The 22,867-nt window shown below is 45.4% G+C and overlaps 2 protein-coding genes across 2 annotated transcripts; one reads left to right on the top strand and one right to left on the bottom strand.

Annotated features, from left to right (window-relative positions):
- The first annotated feature begins 1,726 nt into the window (after nucleotides 1–1,726).
- LOC140247927 (uncharacterized) lies at nucleotides 1,727–9,322 on the top strand. The gene is made up of 11 exons (XM_072328128.1): nucleotides 1,727–1,902; nucleotides 2,242–2,327; nucleotides 3,447–3,740; nucleotides 4,532–4,598; nucleotides 5,420–5,473; nucleotides 6,612–6,690; nucleotides 6,962–6,999; nucleotides 7,083–7,170; nucleotides 7,801–7,887; nucleotides 8,436–8,483; nucleotides 9,185–9,322. Exons 1-11 carry the CDS (start codon nucleotides 1,727–1,729, stop codon nucleotides 9,320–9,322), a joined length of 1,155 nt encoding a protein of 384 aa, XP_072184229.1.
- On the bottom strand, nucleotides 7,597–20,445 carry LOC140248354 (1-aminocyclopropane-1-carboxylate synthase-like protein 1). The gene is made up of 14 exons (XM_072329035.1): nucleotides 20,180–20,445; nucleotides 20,048–20,107; nucleotides 18,834–18,904; nucleotides 18,043–18,112; nucleotides 17,335–17,401; nucleotides 15,635–15,732; nucleotides 15,400–15,477; nucleotides 13,972–14,072; nucleotides 13,473–13,559; nucleotides 12,261–12,306; nucleotides 11,435–11,576; nucleotides 11,186–11,328; nucleotides 10,866–11,019; nucleotides 7,597–10,194 (listed from the first exon to the last, which is right to left on the bottom strand). The coding sequence occupies exons 1-14, from the start codon at nucleotides 20,324–20,326 to the stop codon at nucleotides 10,025–10,027; spliced, it is 1,434 nt and encodes a 477-aa protein (XP_072185136.1). The 5' UTR covers nucleotides 20,327–20,445; the 3' UTR covers nucleotides 7,597–10,024.
- Nucleotides 20,446–22,867: the final 2,422 nt, after the last annotated feature.

The raw sequence follows: 22,867 nt of genomic DNA, 5'->3' as shown, positions 1-22,867 counted from the left end.
ATGAGCTACAAGGTACTTCTGGTTGTGCAGCGCCTCAGACGCCTTTCTCATGGGATCACAGAACGTTTGGAGTTGGAAGGGGCCCACAAGGGTCATCGAATCCAACTCCTGGCTCCACACAGCACCACACAAAAATCAGCTCACAGATCTGAGAGTGCTGTCCAAACACTGCTTGAACAGCTGCCCATTCCATGCCCACCACCCTCTGCTGCAGAGCCTTTCTCTCACCCCCAGCTGCCCCTCCACTAACACAGCTCCATGCTGTTCCCCTGGGCCCTGTCGCTGTCACAGAGCAGAGCTCAGCGCTGCCCCTTCACTCCCTATGAGGAGCTGCAGCCGCCATCAGGCCTCCCCTCAGCTCCTCTGCTCTGGGCAAACCATGGGCTGCCTGTGCAGGACAGGGAATATGGGGGCCCTCCCCAGGGGCAAGACTTGGTGTTTCCTTTGGTTGAGCTTTGCAAGGTCCCTGTCAGCTCATTTCTCCAGCCTACTCAGGTTGCACTGAATAGCAGCGCACAAAGACCATCCCTCTCCATGCCGTTCAGTGCCTACACTGAGCACTGAAGAGACGTGAGTTCTCCACCCGTGTTCTGAAGGAAATCATCACAGCCTTCAGATTCAAGTGTGGAAGCTGCGCGGTAGTTAGGAAACTTCACAGACAGCTGGAGCAGAGCTGTTGCAGGAGTTGGTGAGGTTTACAGGCACACTACATGTAAAAGCTGATAAAGCTACTGTAGCAGAGATGCCAAATGAGTTCTTTGTATCCATACCAATACTTGGAAATCTAAGGAGATATTTATGCCAGGACAGGTCTTTGTGGGGGGCTTACCGCTTGTTTCTGCTGTTTTGTGCGAACAGAGCCATCACTGCCAAAGGGGGAAAGTCCTGACCTCAGAAAGTCCTTCAGAGACAGAAAAACAGGTGTTTGAGATGAGAGTAGTTCTGGGCGCCCACAGAGGAGTCCTGCAAGGATCTGCTCCCTGGTCACACACTGCTTCATGTACTTGGAAATGATCGTGACAGGGACTGGAGAGTGCAACAGTAACAACCACCACGACTAACAGTTAACTTATCTATGCCTGCAAATACAAAGGTTGGTGATAAAATACTACAGAAGACCTTCACAAAACTTGCCGGCTGCACTTTGGAACTGGAATGTAATAATTGAATAGATAAATGGAGAGGAGTAAGAAAAGCAGTTTAGTAGGCTCCACATCTAATGATCACTGCTAATCAGGCACCAAAACCTGAATTTGATAGCCAGGCCCACAAAAACACCAGCTTCCTGCTGAACGAAATCTAAACACTGGAAATCAGTAGAGGGTAATAAGGGAAAGCTTGACAAATTATTCTATCATTGTAGAAATGCGTGGTGTTGCGTGCGAGTTCTGTTGAGTGTCTGCTTACATCAAAAAGATGCAGTAGAACTGGAAAAGTTGGTTCAATGGTGAGGAATCCTCAGCACTCACCTTTGGACTGTTTGGGTGTTCCAGGAAGTCTTACGGTGACTGCACAGTTTTAATTCCTCTCTCTTGCAAGTTCTGGCTTTTGGCCATTGTTGGAGGTGGGCAGTTTTGAAGAGCCAAGCTGTAACACAGTGCTGCTGTTCTTGTGTGGATCTAAAACGGTGCTTCTGAGTGCTGGGAAAAGAGGGAATAGAGATCAGAAAGAAAGAGAGATTAGAGAAGGAGAGAGCAACGGCACAGAGGGCTCCCAAGAGAAGACCATGTGCTCAGAGAGGAGGATTACAGCAAGCCAGCAGATCCCAGCGGTTGGCTTGGAGCAGGTGACCTCAGAGGTCCCTTCCAAGCTCAACCCTTCCTTGTTTTTGCATGAAATTTTTGCAAAGGGTTCAAAACCAGCACTTGAACAGGCAGATATTGTTGGTCACCAAAAGCCAAGGTTAATGTGCAGTTCCTCTTCTCAAGGTCCCTGCTTGCTCAAGGTGAGCCATAGGGCATTACGCATGGGCTGAGCCTGACAAGAGCCTACAGAGGAAGGACTTTGCAATACATATTCCCATAATTATCCCACAGAACACGTCACCAGCTGTAGCCTTTTATGGTTACGTTTTCAACGTGCCACCTCTGCTTATCTCAGCAAGGGAGTGATCAAGTCACAGCAGAGATCCGCAGACTTTACAGGTAGGCACAAAGCAGTTGCTTTTGGTTTTGATTTGGCCAACTCTATCGGCAGGCTCTACTCCCATTTCCTCCGCAGTCTCTGACTGCTTTCTTGTAGGAAAGGCTGCCCAGCCGACACTCAGCGCTTGCCGCACACCCCGTGCTACTGCCCCGTCCTTGGTTATAAGCAAGAGATCAACACAGGTGAGTTTTTCTAGGATTTTACCAGCTCTGTTGATCTTGTACTGAATGTGAATTAATTTCTAAAGGTCCGTGCCAGGAGCACTGTGTGCAGTCAGACTTTGCAACCAGCGGGTAGGCCCAGTGCTGCACTGACAGGTGCACAGAGATCACCCAGATCTCACCGGTAAAGGACGTGTCCTTGGGAAGTGCTGAAAGCTTTCCTTCGGTTGTTCACCGTGCTGTCTGCAGTTGGTTCTCCCTTTGGAGCTGGTAACCACTCACTGTTTTGTGACATTTTGGAAGAAGAACCCAATGCTGACAATGGCCAGTGGGAATAAAAGGTGTGAGTCAAAGAGATGCGGTCGGACGGAACAAATCATCCACAAAAGAAGGAATGAAGATCTCCTGGCATTCTACCTGCGTCATCAGGATGCACTAAGAAGTTCCTGTGCATGCCACCAAAGCAACATATTCTCTCTGCCATGTTCGGACGCTATGAGGAGAGGTAACTGGAAAATGCTGTATGCTGATTCCCATAATGTGGGAAATAAATGTTCTCAATTGCTGACTAACAGGGCAGGGTATCTTCGCTCTCTTTCACGGTGGCCTGCTGAAATCTAGGTTTGGGAAGAAGAGATTCCCAAATCCTGCTTATATATTTCAGATTCATTGCCACAAGCTGCCTTAAGGCATGAGTTTATCAGAGTGTGATCTTTATCAGAGAGGGATCGTTGACTGTATCAGATATTAGTCACGTGGAAAATGATTTCTATTGGTGTCACCTAGGGAACAATTCATGTTAAGAAATGAATCAGTGATATTGAACAAGAGGGGCTGATGCTCTTCAATAAAGAGGTGGGCACAAGGACCATGAACACACGTGGTGCAGGGAGGCAGCTGGAACCTCTGACACGGCTTTGTCCCAGAGAAAACCTGAGTGCAATGCTGCCTCCGTCTTCTCTCTCAAAAAAGCTTCAGAGGCTCCATATTGTTATATGGAAAGAAACAGACGCTTGGGTTTACTGTTCTGAGTCTGATAGAGAGCCATTGCCCAGGGCTGTGTGATTTTTTACATTTCAGATGAAAGCCACCTCTTTGTCCACAGCTGGGTTCCAATTATATTTACTCTTCATTAAACAGACATCCAGGTGCTTCAGAAGTTCATCAGGAAGTACGAGCCCCATGGAGCTGTTGTTACCAAAGAAGAAGTTGTTATTATCAGTGCAGACACTGATGTTTGCAAACAAACATCTCCAAAGAACCTCACCAAAGCTGCAACCCTACTGGAAGAACACAGGGTAGAAGCAGAAAGCAAAGCCTGCCTAGAAGCCCAGAGCACAGACCTTGGGGAGCCTCCAGGAGGCAGGAAGCGGTCACAGCCTTCAGCTCCAAAGGACCAAAAGGAACCAAAAGATTTGGGTCTTCCCCCTGATGGTAAGTGGAACTGCATGGGCAAGAGAGAGAGAACTGCCAAAGACAATGTTCTGTTGTCAATGGTCTGGGTTACTTCCATTATCTTGTGGAGACATGTGTGGGCTAAGACATGTACCAGTTCCATCTGTGTAAATAACAGATTTAAAATGAACTTGGTTGTATCATCTTTCTAATCCAGAACAGTTAACAACAGGTAGAGCAAGAAGATTATGTTTATGCAGATTTTTGTTCTCAGTACTGTAGGTCCATTAAGGCCCTTTGTTAATCATTATATACAGAATATCGGTAACCACAATAAATGTGATCTTTGTTCCATGTAGAACATGACCAGAAAAGATGGAGAGTAAAGTCTGCATTACCTCAATTGCAGATCCCTGCTCTGTCGGGCTGATGTCTGCACTCAGGCTGTGTCCAGATGGGGGCTGCCACAGGCTGTGCAGGGGGATGCAGCTGCAGCATAGAAGCAGCCCATTTCTGAGTGACCAGTCAGTCAGTGACTTTCACCCAGCACAAGGGGCCTATAGGGCTGCATCAGCCCTGCTAAGGAAATAGAACATGGCAGAGCACCCTGCAGCTGTGGAGTGAAACACCCACCCACTGGCGGTGCCCCTTGGCGTCCCACAGCTCTCATAGGACGTTTGATGGCTCCCCCTGGGGAATTCTTGACAAACAAGTGAAGCGGGAACGTTTCAGTCTTTCACCACATGTTCTTGGGGTAGCATAGTTTTACTTTCAAGTTCCGTTGCGTTGGTGAAATGATTGAAATAACACTGTCTGTGTGGTCTCTCCAGATTTCAGCAAGAAGGTCTATGGGCTGGCAGCCACGTATCTCTCTGTAGCAGTGGGATTTCTGGGCTGGTAAGTTCAGGCTCTGTTCAGTCACTCTCACAGCAACATCTCTGTGGTTAAGCTAATTGGTTGCCTGGGTCCGGGGGATGCTACTCCTTAGGTGTTGACAAGGGAAAGTGCAGGTAATGAGATTCTCATTACAGCTGTGCAATACAGCTCACAGCCCTGGTGCATTTAAATGACTCCGTGATCCCTCAGAGTACACTTCCCCCAGAGCCTTCTCAGAGGCTTGCAGTGACTCTTTGCAGCTAAAAGATAGAAACCCTGAAGTCCAAGTTGTTGCAAGATTTCAGTGGTTAAAAATGGAAAATAGGAGAAGCTGTTTAATGCCCAAACATAATAGAAGCCCACCTGCTGTGCATGAGCTGAGCTGTACAGGCTGGGGCCATCATGGTGTTCGTATGAAGGTTTTGGTGATGTTCAGGATATGTGTGTTTGCTAGCAATACAATCTGTAGCCATGTATGGGGAAATAGGAATGCCACCATGACTATTGAAGGGGCATTTTTAATATGGAAGGAAGGGTGCTCTGTGCAGAAACCTTCTCACCTTCAGCACATGGGCTTCAGGCAGCACCAGAGATGATCACAAGCACTGTCTTTAGAATCTATATGGCGCAAGTCACACTATGTACCATCACTTATAAAACTGCTGCTCGCCCCTGTTGCTGCTCACCAGCCACCTCTGCCATCGCAGTTCCTCACTCCGAGGGAAGCAGTGCTGAGCACTGCTGGGATGAGCTGATCCCTGGCACTCCAGCAACCCCATGGATATGTGCAATGTGCTTTGCAGTCTCGTAGGGTGCTCTGATTCCTGCTGTGTCTTTTACAGGTCCAGGCTACGGCTCCAGCTGGGGAATTATTACTGGCTGTCCCTCACTTTTGTGTAAGTACCCAGAATGACAGGCTAGGCTTCAAGTTCAGCTAAATGCTGTGGTCATAGAATCACTGAATTGTTTGAATTGGAAGGGACCTTTAAAGTAAATCTAATCCAATTCCCCTGCCATGACCAGGGACACCTACAGCTCGATCCGAATGTTTGGATCCTGATCCACCCCTGACCTCCAGGGACAGGGCATCTACCACCTCTCTGGGCAGCCTATGCCAGTGCCTCACCACCCTTACTGTAAGGGACCTTTTCCTTATATCCAAGCTAAATCTCAGCATCCATTCTAAATCTCAAACGATTTGTATGCACAGTCTCTGCTCACCATGCTCAGGGGCTGAAAGGACCTAGAAAAAGCAGAATGTGAAGCCTGCTGGTATAGTGCTTACCAAAAGGCTGCTAGGCATAAATTACATGATGAACAGTGTAGCTTTTGTGTTCTCCCCTGGGTTCTGCCTTCTGGTACAAGCTCGCAGATCTTAAGAGATGCTCACTTAGGTGAGTTGGAGGTACAAAATCTTTCCTGATATCCATACAAATATTCAACAAATATCTGAGGGGAAAAAAAAAAAAAAAAGGTTTTTTTTACATGATTTGCTGTATGGGAAACTGTTAATCACAGCCTGAACCTCTGGTTAATCAGCTGAGGCAAGTGTTGGGTCAGCTGTGGGAGCACAGGTGAGGGCAATTCAGCTGTACTCCCTGAAGGGGTGGAGCTTGACTCCACCTCCTCTAGACCTCATTTAAGGGCTGACCACCACTAAGGCAGCATCTCTTGGAGATTGCTCCCTGGTGGGGATTGCCTCAGCATTTCCCAGTGAAGGTGGCCGTATTGGTGAGTTTTTCCTTATAAAAAACCTTTTGAATATCTGTTATCATCTTTGTATCATTCCACCTTACACTTGCAAATCTGTAATGGAGCTCTGTTTCAACCAGTACAGCTTGTGTAATTGAGACTCCATTTCAACAGTACAAAAGTACTTTGGAAAAAATCATTGAATATTCACTGGATGGATGAGCATGTGGAAATTTGAACGCTTTGCTTTCAGTATTAAAACTGTTACCAGTTATTTGCTGTCTTTATAGGAACTATCACTCATTAAAAATGATTTCTTTGTTCTTTGTCCTCCATAACCAGGATGTACGTTGCTCTTATCCTGCTGAGCTCTGCAGCCAGCCAGATGGGTTCTGTGAGCGCCTTTTACAGCTTGACAGTGGTAAGCCTGCTGCTGAACTCCGCAATTCTTCCTCTTCAAGTTCTTTCCCATCTCATCAATTGATCATCAATTGATACGGCATTTCAAATTCTCCTCAGCAAGAAACGTCATCTAAAAAAGTCTGTCTGTAATATATCTATCTTAGAATTTTTTCCCCGTTCTGTGAGGCAAATGTTCTGGATTGTACTGATTGCCAACAGCCGCCCAAAGGATTATTTTCTCTGTGCAGGCAGACAGTCGTGTGATTAGTGTGATTTTTTTGTCTTTGTAGACAGCAATTGGAAGTGCAATACTTGGAATTATTTCAAAGTAAGTCCTTCAAGCATTTTTCTTTCGCTGTCTTGCCTTCTGCTGGAGCGCTGTGAGATAACGGGTTGTCTCTTGTGTCGTAGCTCCTATGAATCAGTGACAGTAATGCTAGTTGGAATAATAACTGCAGCTGCAACCCTGCTACTGTGCTTATTTGCTCTGAAGACGAATGTAAGTGTTAACAATGCTATAGGTAACTGTAAGTAATCTCAGTTGCCGTGATGACAATTTTATATCTGTTTTGACTTCTGGAGTCGCTCAGTTCCTGCAAGTTTTGTATGGAAAACTCAGAAACTAGCACAGTAGAAAGAAACTGAACAGCAGTCTGTGCTGGAGGCTGCAGCACTCATAGGACCAATCTCACTCCCTTTGTCTCAGCTTTTCCCTTCTGTCCATGGGGTCCCTATACTTAGAGTGAGAGAGCTCAGAATTTGTACACGGAATGTGCTGTATTTAAGGGCTTTTACTCATGAACATATCACCACTTATCTGTGCTTTGGAAATGAAATCAGAAATGCTGATGAGTATCAGTGGGAAGGCAGCAGCAGCTGGAAGTCAGGTTAAGAGATTAATAAAAGCAGCAGAAGAATCTGGTTTATGGAAATATTCAGTTTATTAATAGACCAGCAAGAGGAGCAAAAGCTAAAGTCAAGTCAGCAGCGGTAGTCTCAGGTTTGTCTTCATGCATGTCACTGATGTTAGTTTATTAATCAACATCCCTACACAATGTTTATTGTTTTGGTTCAAGGATGTGCTGGATAATTGCAGCTAAAACAGCCTCACTGTGCTTGGTGTCCTCAGAAACCCCTGACGAACCTGACCATATCGAGCACTTGGAGCATCCTGTGGGCTGCTGGTGCAATTGCCTGTGTCATTATAAACTCATATGTAAGTACCTTGCTGGATGTGTGCTTGTTGGACTGACATGAGTCAGTCTGTGTCCTGCAGTACCTGCAACCATTCCATAGAATCACCAGGGCTGGAAGAGACCTCCAAGGTCATCCTTCTATCCTGCCCTTCTATCGCCAGCATCTCCCCACTAAACCACGTCCTTCAGTACAACATCTGAATGTTTCTTGAACACCTCCCTGGGCAGCCCATACCAGCACCTGGCCACTCTTTCAGGGAAGTTATTCTTCCTAATGTCCAACCTGAATCTTCCCTGGCACAACCTGGGGCCGTTTGGTGTGGCTGGGGTAGATCAGCCACTTTTCAGAACAGGTTAACCTTAAATCATCTGCTGTGTAGACATGTGGATTATCCCATGTAATAAACTGATGGATTTTGCTTCTTCCCAATCCAATCACCAATCACAGTTAGGCATGTGACAGAAGCAGAATCACAAAGAGTCACAAAGAATCACCCTAGAGGTGCAAATGCACCAATGAAATCACTTTTACACGATTCTGACTCAGTTTTTTTGCTCTTCCTCACAGAAGTTCCAGGCTTTGTACGCTCTGTTTGGGATTCTGTTCTTTGCTACTGTAAGTATGACATTAATACTGCTTTTTCCATCACTAAGTCACTGCTTTGCTGCAAGCTATTGGTGTTGCAGTTCTACCCCTCTCTGTGCACACTATGTGATGTGGGGGTGCTGAGAGCTGTGGTCTGCAGACTGGCTGCTTCTTAGGCCTGGCCTGAGAAATGCAAACCCCTTCTTCAACAAACTGGATGAGGCCAATAGCAAGCTGCACTTGGCTTGCATATTTGGCTTTGCTGCTGAAGGACATGAGTGATCTCTGGACCACTTGTCCACTACTCACTACCCTGCTGGCAGTGAGATGGCCAAGAAACATTTCTGCATACAGGGGCTGCAGACGCAGTCTGCTTCTTGGCTGCAGTGATAGGAATACATCTCGTCTTTCATGTGTTTGTTTCTGTACTTTGAGTTCTCACTGTCAATTGTCTACAAATAATTTTGCATTCCTGAGGGTTGAGCAGCCCTTTGTCTCAGCTGGAGGAGGGTTAAGACTTCTTATCATTAATAGGGGATTGCAATCATTTTCTGAAAGAATCCTCTTACTGTAGATCAGGCTTTGACAGTTCTCTGACTGTCCCTTTTACATAGCAGTTTATTGCCAAATAAGACAGATGGTGAGTGAATGCTTTTCTTTTGATGTGATTTGCAGGAATTCCAAAATGCAAAGCTGAACATAACTGCTGTTTTCTTCCTTCTTCTTTCAAGGATCTGACGAGGACAGTGACTGAGCTCCAAAGTCAGCCCATGGAAATGCAGCGCTCCATGGATCACGCTGAGGCAGCACAAGGACTTTTCATACCCATTGCTATGATCTTCTTCTTTACTTTGCTATTAGTTGGTTGAACACACAGCAAAGCCAAATACTTTGGCTGCCTTCAACTATCGGCAAAGTACCACCTTAAAGGAAGTTTGACAGCTCATTGAGGCATTCTGGTGAGGTGGCTGTGGAATGTATTTTCATGTAATAGTATTTCTGTGGATGAAAAATTTCTTAAGATATTGTAGAGTTGTATCAACAAGAGAGCGAGCACCATGTACTGAGCTCATCTCTGAAATATTTTCCTCGCTGATGAGATGGTCCCAGTGCAAAGATTAGGGCCAGGCCCCTTGATCAATGAGTTACATTGCGTTTATTGTCAGAATTGCACCCCAGTGAAAAGTTATGGACTGCAGAGAAATGTTTGAGGGGATGAAGATGGTTCCTGTGAATATCTTTTTAAGGGCTGCCATTTGTACTTCTCAATGCTTGGTAATTTGATAGAGAAGCAAACAGGAATCTTGACGAAGTGCAAAAGCCAGGAGTGACGCCATCGTAGGATTAACTGCTGCAACATGCTGAGCATGGGCACACATCTCAACGCATGTAGCGAGTTACTTAAGAGTTTGAGATTTAACCCTGTGTTCACATTTATACTGCTGGTTTTGGAGCATTTGGAACAAGTGAGACTGTTACCCAATGCTACGGCTGCAAGTACTGAAGTCTTGTAATCCTTTAGTAAACATAAACATGCTAATTTCATCAATCATTAAATGCACAAGTGAGTTTTAAAAAACAAGTATATTTTTTAGCTGGGAGGCATCATCTTGTGGTGCATTTGAAGGGGTGCCAGAAGAATCCTTTTCTGGGCTGCATGAAGAGTCTGCAGTGGAAGATGTGTTGTTTACATCTGGCTTGGCATCATCAGTGCACAGCATTTGCTGGAGTCTCTCAATACCTATCAAATGGAAACACAGCTCAGTTCAAGCTTTTCTTATCCAGCAGAAATGGTGAAAATAGAAAGGGAAGATCAACTGGACACAGGTTGCTCAGATTGTGTGTAATCTCTGGTTTTAGACAGCCCCAAAACTTGATCGAAGGCGGCTCTGAGCACTGACTTAGCACCTGGCCTCGCTCTCAGCAGGAAGTTGAAGTAGTTGACCCAAGAGTTTCCCCCCAACCTACATTCGTTTTGTTACCTCATACACTTCCTTGACTTCAAAGAAATCCCTTTTGCCAATAATATATAGCATTGGTTCAAGATTATGTATTTCAGTGCATAAAGGATGGGTAAATTTCTCACATGTGAAGCACATACAGATTAGGGGTGCTGTGGAATGCCAGTACAATATAATGGGTGATTTTCAAGAGGAATGAGCAACTTCCGACAGAGAAAAAGTAATTCTGAAAATGCAATTCCACAAACTTGAAGGGTTTGACACAACCCAAGAGTAGTGCTCAGTAACTGATGCTCTGGGCCATCCTGGTATTTCTCAGTTCATACCAGTGCTAATAATGCCCTCACAAGCTGAGAGGGGATAGGTAGATTTGAACACATTGTTTGTAATATTAATGCTTCCCAAAGTTTGCATGCTACTACGTGACGTATTAAAAGTAAAACCAACTTACATATATAAATCTTATCTACAGAATCAGAGAAAACCAGTCTAAACCATCCAGGCTCATAACAATAAAAAGCTTTCCCAGGACTAATCAGGAGTTTCTTATCAAGGAGCTTCTGCCACAGTTCAAGTTCAGCTTCAAATGTCTGTGATTTTAAGAACTGAAAAAAAAAAAAGAAGTTCTTATTAACGATTGAACAAATAGACAAATCAGAAGGGCTTCCTACGAGCTGGTATTAAACATTAACTTAAACTTCACAACATGCACAAGTAATTCTCACGTTATTTCCAGCTTCTACATTCCCCTGGTTTGAAGCCCTTACGTACATTTCGGAAGTCTGCCCACACAAAGAGTCCTCCCGAGCTTTTCAGCACAGGTATCCCAATGTCTGCAAGTCCATCCACAAGAAGATTCTGCGCTTCCTTAAGTCTCTTCTTGTTGGTGGGAAAAAACACATTATCCAACCAATCTATCAAATCAAGACAGACAAAATTCTATTTATTTCCGCCTGTAATGGGGGAAAAAAACAAACCAAAACCAAAACAGCTCAGCAGAACATTTCTAGTGGGGCTAACCTCTGTCCTTAAGGAACTGGGTGAGAACATGCTGAACAGGTCCAGGACAGCTGTGGAGGACGGCTAGTTGATTCACAGCTTTCTGAACTGCATCATTTCTGGTGTACAGGACCCCAACTCTGATTCCGCTCATACCAAAATCCTTGGAGGACAAAAAGAATATGGAGAGGAGCAGTTTTTACTTTATGCTTGTGCTTCATCATGTCACCAAGTTTAGAATCATTCTGATGTAAAGGAAAATAAATCACAAAAAAGGTATGTTACCACATCAGCTGTTTGATCAAATAAATGTTCCTGCTCTGCAAAAATAACCTTTGATAACACAGTAAAACATTTGATAACACAGTCAGGCACTGGAATGGGCTGCCCAGGGAGGTGGTGGAGTCACTGCCCCTGGAGGCACTCAGGAAACATTTAGATGTTGTACTGAGGGATGTGGCTTAGTGGGAAATAGTGGTGACAGGTGGATGGTTGGACTGGATGATCTTGGAGGCCTTTTCCAAAGTTGGTGATTCTATGATTCTATGATGAAGAATAAAAAAATACTGAGAACAGATGAGTAGCTACAAAAATGAAGTTTGGAATTGTCATCACGAAAGCTTTGAAATCATTTACCCAGGCCTGAAAGGACTGCAGAACAACAAGTGACTATGGCAATTTTTGCTCATTACATTAACTGGAAACATCTAACATCTTCTGGAGCACACTTGGCCAAATGGAGTCCCAAGAACAGTAGGAAACAATCAGTAACATTTGAACAACTGTGAGACAGGAGAGGCAGAGGGAGAAGGAGATGGTGAAGGAGAAGGTGAAGGCAACAACTTACCTTGCTAAAACCCCACATAAAATGTGTTCGTTCGGGATCTGGTAAACTGAATGAGGAAAGAAGATACGAGTTGTTGCTATAGATGAACAAGTTGTGCAGGATTACACAAATGATTAAATATGTAAAACTATAATTCATTTTCAGTAAAATTAGCACGTATGAACTTTTCAAGCGGGATGAATTTTTTTAGAGAACATGGAACAGAATGAATGTAGTATCCAAGGATGCCAATCTCTTAAAGGCTGAGGCACAGACTCATAAAATAACAGAAAAGGACTTCTAGTAAGACGTAACAGAGCATTCCCGCTGCATAGCCATCGTCACACCTATATTAGAACAAAAGCAGTAAGTCCATAAGGGATGCAAAACGACTCTCGTACTCAGCAGAGAACAACTCTTTGCTCCACCCTGCTATGTTTCAGCCTGGGAAAGGGAGAGGTGAACATTTCAGGTCATGTATTTACATGTGGTACAATCAAACAGAATACTCCATTGTAGATCACCAAAGAAGATGCTGTTTTCTCCTTTGTGTAACTTTGTGTAAATAGGAGTAGGCCTGGAAATTTCCATCGTCAGCGTAATAACGCTGGGTGAACTTTCACAGTAACATCAGCATTTTTTCAAGCATTATTTATAGCTCATATGGTTGAGGCAACACCCAGTAGCACACTGCTTGGTTGTACCTGGATGGGCTTGGAAATTTCCTATCAGTGAGATATTTATGCAGTTAACACTACCACATCCTTTTGGAGAAAGAAGTTCTAGTAGTCAGATACCAATAGATTTAAGCATTCTTGAAGAATTATTCTTTCCATCACCTGCCATAGGAAACCAAGTGCCCAATAGCATACTATGCAGGAAGGAGACTTGTTGTAGCAGGTAAATTGCTCAGCTTTAGGAAATTCATGACCATTAAAATGAGACCCTTGTGCTCAGATTAGGAAGCAGCAATAAAAATGTAAAATGGAAAGATAAAGGGCCCTGTCTGTTTCTGATTACTTTTACTATGCCAACCACATCAGCTACAACCAAGGTCAGTCTAGGAGCATCTCTTGTACTGACAAGTCTCATAGATGCAATGACCTGACTATGAATTAGTCAGAAATGTACTGGTTATATTAGCTAAACAGAAGGTTTGTTTTAAAAGGCAAAGTTTCCATTTTGGATTAAATATCTTCAGTATCTTAACCAATGCTAAAAAAACACACTTACCTATCTAAGCTAAGAACACTGGCGAAGGTGATATCATCATAAACAGACAGCATGTAGATTTCATCCATTATTACGTGCAATTCATGTCTATGTGTAAAAAAATACGGGCATTTTAATGTACTTAAAATGAATTTATTTCCACATATGTATATATTCATATATAATTTTAACTACTGACACAGCAAAGTACCTGTAAGCATTCCTATTTGCTATTATATTCACCATATTGACTTTACACATCGAAGTCAGAGGATTTTTATTTTTAAATAACCCTGACAGTATTTCTTTTCAAAACAAAATGTTGGATCTCAGAGAGATCCCAGTTTATTTTCATGTTCCCAGAAAAGCCGAGCACAAAGGGTAGTTACACAAAGCCAAGCTCAAGTCCCTGCATGCCACCTCCTCAGAACAGGCACAAAGGAGAGGACGTGATTTTTCTTCATCCTTATATTGCATAATGGAAAAGTGAATACCAAACAAATAGTGCCAGGGCTCAAACCTGTGTGCAAACTCAAGGCATTCCTTCAGTAACTGCGCTGGGTAAATGTCCCCTAAGGGGTTGTTAGGGTTGATGAGGACTAATACTCTCACTCTGATGCCCTGAAAAAAGAGAAACCAGCAGTGGGAGACAGCAGTGACACCAAACTGAAGTTGGGGGATGCAGCAAGAGCAGATAATTCCCTTCCATGGAAAGCTGGCTTTTGGAAATCACTGAATTATACCTGAATTATACAGATTAAACTGCAGATTTTTGCTTCATTATTCTTCCAGTGACATGCCAAGACCACACCAAAAGGTTTGTTAGTTAATGAAAATCAGGTTAATGCTCATCTGAAACACCCACTGACCCCAACAGGCAAGATCAAGATGCCGTGGGGATGAACAGTGGTCCTACAGATACACTTCCAAACAAATCTGATTGCAAGCAGTCAACAGTTAACAGCTGCAGCAGAAACTGTCAAGACTTTAAATGTACCAACACGTGTTCAGTTTTGGGCACCTCAGTATAGAAAGGACATTGAGGTGCTGGAGCAGGTCCAAAGAAGGGACCTTGTCTGGGCAGTCCATGCCACACGAGCACGGTGCTCACACCCTGCCCAGAGAGGAGGGATGGTGGGCAGCTGCACACTCAGTCCCACACAGACTGGCAGAGGCACGGGCTGATGGCACAGACGTACAGATGGTGTCTAAACATAGGCACTGTGCTGATAAAGCAGGTGGGTAATTAGGAGAGATTTGATATGTCTTACATTAAAAAAAAATGCTATGGGCAGATCCATATACACACATCCAAATATCCACTTTTTTTATATGTGACCTTACTATAAGTGACCCTACTTGTGCCTATCCGTGTTATCTGTTGTTAAACCTTACTTTCCATCCTAGAAAAGGACGTAGTAAATCTGTCTTACTCTTCTGAAACACCACTACCCTCACCACATCTCTGATGTGATGTTACTTCTCATCCTATGCTTCCTCCTCTGCTGGATTCTACCAAGGAAACACACAAGGGCTGAGTGCATTTGTAGTTTTCCAAGAAGTCTGTGGACTACAAATACCAAGACACTAAGAATAGGAAACATTTGATCCCGAAGCACTGCTTCAGTGCTCCCAGTGACGCTGTGGTACAGCAGAGTCTGTCCTCTGCTCCAGAAGAGCCCTCCTCAGAAGCACATTCAACCTACCAAGCAAGAGACTTGGTCTTGAAAGACAAATTAAGATCTGTTCATAAAACACAGTGAGGAGTATCTCTGAATCATTTTGCTACATTGCCCAGATTACAGAAACAAATGCAATCCCTGTTGCCAGAGCTGGACACCCTCCCCCAACTCCAGAATGGATGAAGATATACGAATGGCTCAAGAGCACGTGTGACTTAAAAAAAAATAAGGAAAATCTGAAAACCAGAGGACACTGTTATTGCTACCTGCTCTTTAGCTCTCTGCAGTGCAGCTTCTAATTTTTCAGCTGTCAACTGGAAAGGGTGACTTTCTTTGCCAGTCACCTGCAGGAGAAAAACAATCAGTGAGAACAAAGGAAGAAACGTTCCCACCCAGTGAGAAACAGACTTGATGCTGGCTCTTAAATAAGTTAAGCTACAGTTTCTGACAGCACTGCTTCAAGTGCTAAAGTATACGAGCAGTACATGAACGTGTCTTTACCTCACTGGACAAGGGCACGTGCACAGGCTGCAGTCCACCATAGAGCCACATTTTTGAATTGATGCCACCATAGTGAGGAGCTGGAATAAGGAATCCATCTAAAGTGTTTAGAAAAATGAAACAGTTTGAACAGTTGAAGTTTCTCAAGAGGAATCACTTTGCTAGGATGCCAGCAAACTGAACTGACAGTCGAGGAATTTGACATACGATTTCATCTCAAAGGGTTCCCTAAGTGGGAAGTTAGGTTCCCTTTAGAGTGGCCTAAACCAATATTCAAACCAAGCTGAAAATGTTGTACTTGTCAGTCAACCTGAATTCTACCCCATCCTCCTCCCTAGAATTTTCAACTGTAGATGTGTATCAAGTCATATAAGTAAAAGGGAATGGACCTAGTCAGCTCGCTGTGTTACTTACTCTAATAAAACAGTGACAAATAACTATCCTTCTCACAACAATTTGTCAGTGTGCTCTGAAGTTTTCATCAGCAGCTACTGCAAACCTTAGCTACTTCTCCCTGGCTGCCTAAGTGCTAAACCTGCAGCAAGGAATCCTGCAGCACTGTGAAACTTCTTTCCCATCTGCTTTATTTCTGTGAGAAGCCCCTGCCAGTACCCCATGTGACAGGTTTCAGAGAGGACAGCATACTTCCTGTCCCCCTGTTAAAGGTGAGAAAGGAGCTTGTCAGTCTTCAGGCAAAAGTGTTTCTGTTAAACCTTTGTGAACATACTAAAGTAGGATATGGGTGCGAGTAGCCTTGAGTAAACATTTTCTTTACCACTTTAAACAAAACTCACTGGTTTCACAGCCTCTTTATCACCATGTGCTGAAGTCATCCCCCTCACCTTCCCACTCCGATGGGTACCCATGGATGTTGCCCACACCTACTCTGGGAATTCCCTTGGCTGGAAATCCCTCTCTTGATACAGGTCCACACCCAGTTTCCTTATGCATGCTTTCCCTCCCCAGTCCACGTCCTCTCTCTGTGCTGCTCTCTCCAGATTCTATGTGGTTCCCATCTCTTCTTCTCATCACTCTTCAGAGTTCACTTTTCATTCTCCTGATACCCTTTCTTTTCCTATACTGCTCTTCCAAAAAAAAAAAACCCATAGGTTATGTTCTAGAAAGTGGCTGGCAAGTTGATACCTCAAATGTTTTCCAACCTTCTAGAAATAACTGGAGGCATTAGTTCAAAGATACTTTGCTAGGAACAAAGAAATGCCATGTCTATGCTATGCTTTAACCAGTTATAAGAAAAGCATGCTATCATGTTCACTTTTAACACGTAAATAGAATCATAGAATCGTTTTAGATGCAAGAGGCCCTCAGAGGTCATCTAGTTGAACTCTCCTGCAATGAGCACACCTGCAGCTACATCAGGTTGCTCAGAGCCCTGTCCAGTGTGATTCTGACTCCAGGGCTGGCGCACCCACCAGCTCTCCAGGCAACCTGTTCCAGCGCCTCACCACCCTGACTGTAAAAACCTTCTCCTCATATCCAATCTAAATCTCTCCCTCTTTTAGTTTGAAACCATTTCCCCTTGTTCAGTCATGTCATGGGTTAACCTAAAACCACAGATCCCGATAAAGTGTCTGTCCCCTTCTTTCTTACAGCATCCTTGTAGATACTGACAGACCACTCTCAGGTCTCCATGGAGCACTGATAAATGCTTTCAAGCAAGAAGCATTCAGGTTTTTACTCACCACCAGGGTCACACAGCACAGTTGACAGAGTGGCAAAAACAGCACAGCAGCCGTTCATGACAGTGATCTGAAAAAAAACAGAACAAATGTTCCTTAGCAGAAATACCACCTCCTCTGTGGTTTAAATTCAAAACAGAAGAATGATGAAGCCCCACTACTACAGCTATCACACAAAGTGCTTGACTGTTACTCATTGACCGCTTTTTCAAATGGAAAACTGACACTACTGAGACTCCTGTAGATCACTGTATACAGAATCACAGAACATCCCACGCTGGAAGGGACCCACAAGGATCATGGATTCCAACTCCTGGCTCCACACAGCACCACCCAAATATCAGATCACAGATCTGAGAACGCTGTCCAAACACTGCTTGAACTCCAGCAGCTCGGGGCCGTGCCCACAGCCCTGGGCAGCCCATCCCATGCCCACCATGCAGAGCCTTTCACTCACTCCAGCTGCCCTTTCCCTAACACAGCTCCATGCTGTTCCCTCGAGCCCTGCTGCTGTCACACAGAGCAGAGCTCAGCGCTGCCCCTCCGCTACCTGTGAGGAGCTGCAGCCGCCATCAGGCCTCCCCTCCGCTCCTCTGCTCTGTGCTGACATGGCTCTCTCCTGTAGCATCCCGCTGACATTTGTGTTCAGATTTACTTATCTTTTATCGGTTCAAGGAAAAACAAACTGCAGGCATAAAGCAATTTTCTTACGTGTTCTGGCCTCAGTTCTTTTGCGGCTCTGGCATAGTCAGTCAGAAATGTGGCAATTTCTTCTCTGAAGCTAAAACACAGAATTAGAGTCAGCGATGGAACGGCGTGTTTCTCAAGAGAAAAAGCACAAAAGATGCATAGAAAAGTGACGTTTACAAAGAAAGAACAAACACACCATTCTGTTATGAAAGCCTTGAAGATTTTTTTACTTCCTACAGCTTAAACAACATAATCTCCTCAGATACCCAGAGTGCTACACTTTGTGAGATACAAAGCACACAGAAGACACCTGCAGCCTTGAGGAGCAGCGGCGGCTGTGACTCAGCTGTTATTTCTGCACAGTGGGAAAACAAGAAAATAAAGGAATTCATTTGAGCTGAAGTTTTTGGAGGGAGCAGCAGGATGTGGGACGTGGTGAATGACACAGGCCTGGTGAAGGCCGCTCCGCTGTTCTCCAGCAGCAGTACTCAGGCCTGGCAGCCCACAGAGCTCCCGTTCACCCCTGGGCCTGGGATGAGCCCTCCCATCAGCAATCCACCCCGGCTCTGAAGAACTGCCCATGCACACACTCTTGCACCCAGCAGACACCAGATCCTTTGCTTGTTTTTAGCAGGGTAAGGATGGAAAAAATAAAACACCAGAACAAAAAGGCAGGCAAGCAAAAGCGCATCCACAAGCAGCCGCCATTAACACACCCATCCTTCAGGCTCACCAGGAGAATGAAGCCACACATCACAAGTCACGAACATGGAGCTCAAAAGGGGACACAGAGGGGAAGATGAACTTCTCACCTCCTCGCACCCTGTGTGTCAGGGTACTGGAAGAGATCAGGCTCCAGACAGTCCATGTCAGGCCGTGTGAGCTGGAGGCATGAGAGAGAGACACTGTAAAACATGGAGTAACTGGGACCTTCTGCTCGGCTCTACCATACTTTTTTGGTTTTAATTGTTCAGTAACAATAAGGAAATGGAGAATGTAAAAAATGAGATATAAAGTTATATGATTTGCACTTCTCTTTTTTAAGACAGTTGAAACAGCATTAAAACATCAAAACAAAGAAAGAATGAAGAAATTACTTACTGCTTTGCTCCACCATACACTCAGGCCCACATAGAGGAGAAGCAGGACAGCTGCTCACACAACTGCTGCTGAGATGTATCAAAGCCCAGACAATTCTTTCCAAATTGTTAATGTTAATGACAACCTTGATGAGCTTCTCAACCAGCAGAAATAACACACTGTGCTACGGAAGGAAAGCAGCTGTGCTATCTGCTGTGGCTTTCCTGCTCTCAGCACAGGTGTCCCTCTGTAAGCTGTCTGATATTCACTGTGGCACTGATGTTGGCTCATTCCTATAACAACCTCACCCTGCAGCCCTGCTGACCCCTCAGCTGAGCTGGACACTGGCTTTGTGCACAGTCCTCCCTCACCAGCACCACAAAGGGGCCAGTGGCTGCACTGGTGCAAGTCATCTCTGTGCGCAATGAACATAGGAGTTAATGTGCTCCCAACAGAAGGTCTGGCCACGAGGTCCCAGTTTGCCAACACCTGAGACAGAACGTCTTGGTTTCAAGCAGATACACTAGAATTAACAGAGTAGGGAAAACACCTCCTTTAAACACTGCTCTCAGAGCCCAGCTTCTCGGCTGCAGCATTAATTCTGCTCCAAGCCTGCATTCTGCACGTGGAGCAACACTGCGGTCCGAGCTGTGGCTCTGCCAGCAGACATTAGGGCACCGAGCACACGGCCCTTGCAGGAGCACAGCTGTGTCTGCAAAAAGGGAGCGCCTTCAGTTCTTTGTGTACGAAGCTTAAGCAAAACCAAATTGGGGTTTTCAACCTGAGGCGAACACGACATCCATGCAGTGCGTGTATCGTGCATCCTTGTGAAAGCAGTCAGCACTGTCAGCAACCCTGAGGGCGTCTTTCTCCACGCTAAATTGTTACCCGGACGCTTTGAAATGGTTAGAAAACAGCAAAGGAGCCGGCAGACCGCCACACTTACTCTCTCCTCTATCAGATCAAAGCACAGCCTGTTCTCGCTGGTCCCCAGGCTCACGATGCCCTGGAAAAGACGATACTGAGCCACACCGGCAGAGCGCCGTTTCCCCGCAGCCCCCGGGGCCGCCGCCCGCACCTCGGGGTTGCGCTCCTGGTCGAAGGGGTCGGCGACGTAGAGGGCGAAGCCCCGCTCCAGCAGCCCCGGCTCAGCGGCGGCGATGCGGGCGCCGCGGGCGGACAACGCCGGGCCAGGACCCGCCGGGGAGCCGCCGCCGCCGCTCATCCTCGGGCTCGGGGCTCCGCGGCCAATGGCCCCGCCCCGCTGCTGCTTTCTGCTATCGAACCAAGGTCACGCTGTTCTCAGGATTTTGGTTAACGGCGCTTTAACACAATGCTTGCACGCTGTCAGGATTATGTGTGCGTGCCAAGAAATAACATACTGAGTTTCCTGAAACTTGGCAATCGCGAGGGGCGTGGAGATTAGCATTGAATTTCAACTGGTTCACCTGTAAGACTCGAATAACAGCCGCACACTTGTGAGAGAGAGAAACCTTCCTGATTCCTTCCTACAGAAAATGCCACCAAGGTCCAAGCCTGGCCTGAACCCCAACTCTGTCCATAAGGATGGTTCTGATCCTGCTGTGCTTATGCTGGAGTTGTATAATGAGACGCCGACAGCACTTTATGGGTGGTTTCAAATAGTTTACTCTTTATTCTACAGAGCTGCTGCTTTCTCAGAGCAAAGGAGCTCATCCAGCAGCTGCACGGCCTGAACAGTTGTACCAAACTCCTGCATCAGCATTCACTTCTCAGCTGGCCCTGCCCCAAACGCACACCTGCTGTGCTGCATCCTTGCCCAGATCACTGCTGAGGAAGGCCCTTAGGAGCTGTTTTTATGCTTCACTGCACACAGTTTCTCCAAAATGACCTTTTCCCTGAGCTCCCATTTGCCGTGGAGTCGTTACAACTAATTCTAACCTTTAATACAACAGAGTTTTGGATACCAATGTGGGACACCACTCCTAAGAGATACAAAACCCACCCTTGTTATCTATCAGCTGCAGATACACCAACGCTGCTGCATGATGTTACTGCGAGGCACTGACTTGGAGTCCCACAGGAGCCCCACCATCTGCTGGAAGATACGGAGGAGGAATTGTTCACGCTTGGTTTCTGCTGAGCTGGCTCACAATGGCAAACTGAATGCCAGTGAACTGATGAAGCCCTTCTTTACCAGCTACAATCAGAAGGTATAGAAGGTATTTTACCCCAGACCGCTGGTGCACCACCTAGACAACACTGCTAATCCACGCATTGTCACTTAAGGATGCCTATAGCAGATTGTCAGTTGTTGGCCAACTTCAGGAATAGGAAAACTAAAGCATAAGCATTTATTCCTTGGGGCCAGGTATCTACAGTTCCAGTCGCAGCTTGTCTGTGCTCATGCAGAGGCAGAAGTAACCTGATATACGGCTTGCTAAAATCCCGAAGCAGAACTATGTGTTACTAGCACCTCAAAACATTGTACCCGATGCAGAACAGGCTGTTAAATAACACTAAATTTATTGTGTACTACTTACAACAGTGTGTGCTGAAGTTGAGGGTGTTGTCTCCCTTGTGCCCAATGCAAAACATGTCACATAACCCACGCTCACCTCTCAAGCCAAAGCCACGCTTACAGATGCCGCACGTTAAGAGCGGTGTTAAAACACAGCAGGCTCTACAAACCCCGCAGTGAGCTGCACTGAGGTGTGTGGGTGAAGTGCTGCCAGCTGACAGGCACCTGTAACTGCTCCCAGTGATGTGTCACAGAGCGAATATGTGCCCAGTGTTACGGACAAAGCATTGTCAGGGCTCCTGCCCCGTGGAGCAGAGCTAATGCTCCAAATACCAGTGTAATCCTTGGAGGACATTTCCTTCTTGTCTCTGCCAAGTTCCTGCATTATTTACAATCCTATGATCACTATCTTGCCTTCCTGGAAGGGCTCCCACCCTGCTGTTCAAACACCACAGGGGCATGGAAGGTACTAAATGGCCAACAGTCAGACCCACATCTAACCATACAGCACTGATTTCTTCTGCTTTATAAATTAGGCGACAAGTACAATGATAGCTTAGATTTACTACGACAAAGATGAACTATGTATGGATTGTATGATATGTACATACAATCACACAGCTGTTGAGAAAGACAACCTGGGTAAAAAAAATAGATTTGTGTAATGCGACATTTCTGGTTGGGCTGGCAGAACATACTTTGCTTCCCCAATGCCAAAAGAGGAGGAGGGAGAAACTCCCTGCCATCAAGTGTAGGTTGTTCCACACAAAAGCTTCTCTGGCCAAACTGAAATTTAGAATCTGTTTTAAACCTAAATTGTATGTCCGTGATTTGCATCTCTCCTATGAAGAAAGGTTGAGGGAACCAGGCTTGCTTAGCTTGGAGAAGAGAAGGCTCCAGGGAAATCTCACTGTGGCCTTCCAGTACTTGAGGGGAGCATAGAAACAGGAGGGGGAATGGCTGCTTACGATGGTGGATACTGATAGGAGAAGGGGGAATGGTTTTAAACTGAGACTGGGGAGGTTTAGGTTAGATATTTCATGCTCCAACTTGTGGCAAAGCAAGCCTGCTGGTTTTGGTTCTTAGGAATTACAACATTCTCTCTGTATTCAGACACCTGATCCTTTCTGCAGAGCTAACCGCACTGACTAAGCCAGCCTTCAGCAGAATCAACTCACATCATCTTTTTCCAGTAACTCGCTTTTGCCACCCTGCTGTCACAACCAGCACCTGTCAGCACACGCTGAACGTATCTGCCCCAGGCGT

Source organism: Excalfactoria chinensis, chromosome 2, assembly GCF_039878825.1.
Source record: "Excalfactoria chinensis isolate bCotChi1 chromosome 2, bCotChi1.hap2, whole genome shotgun sequence".
Classification (NCBI taxonomy): Eukaryota; Metazoa; Chordata; class Aves; order Galliformes; family Phasianidae; genus Excalfactoria; species Excalfactoria chinensis.
Note: the sequence above shows the minus strand (reverse complement) of the source record. Positions and strands in the feature narration are given on the sequence as shown.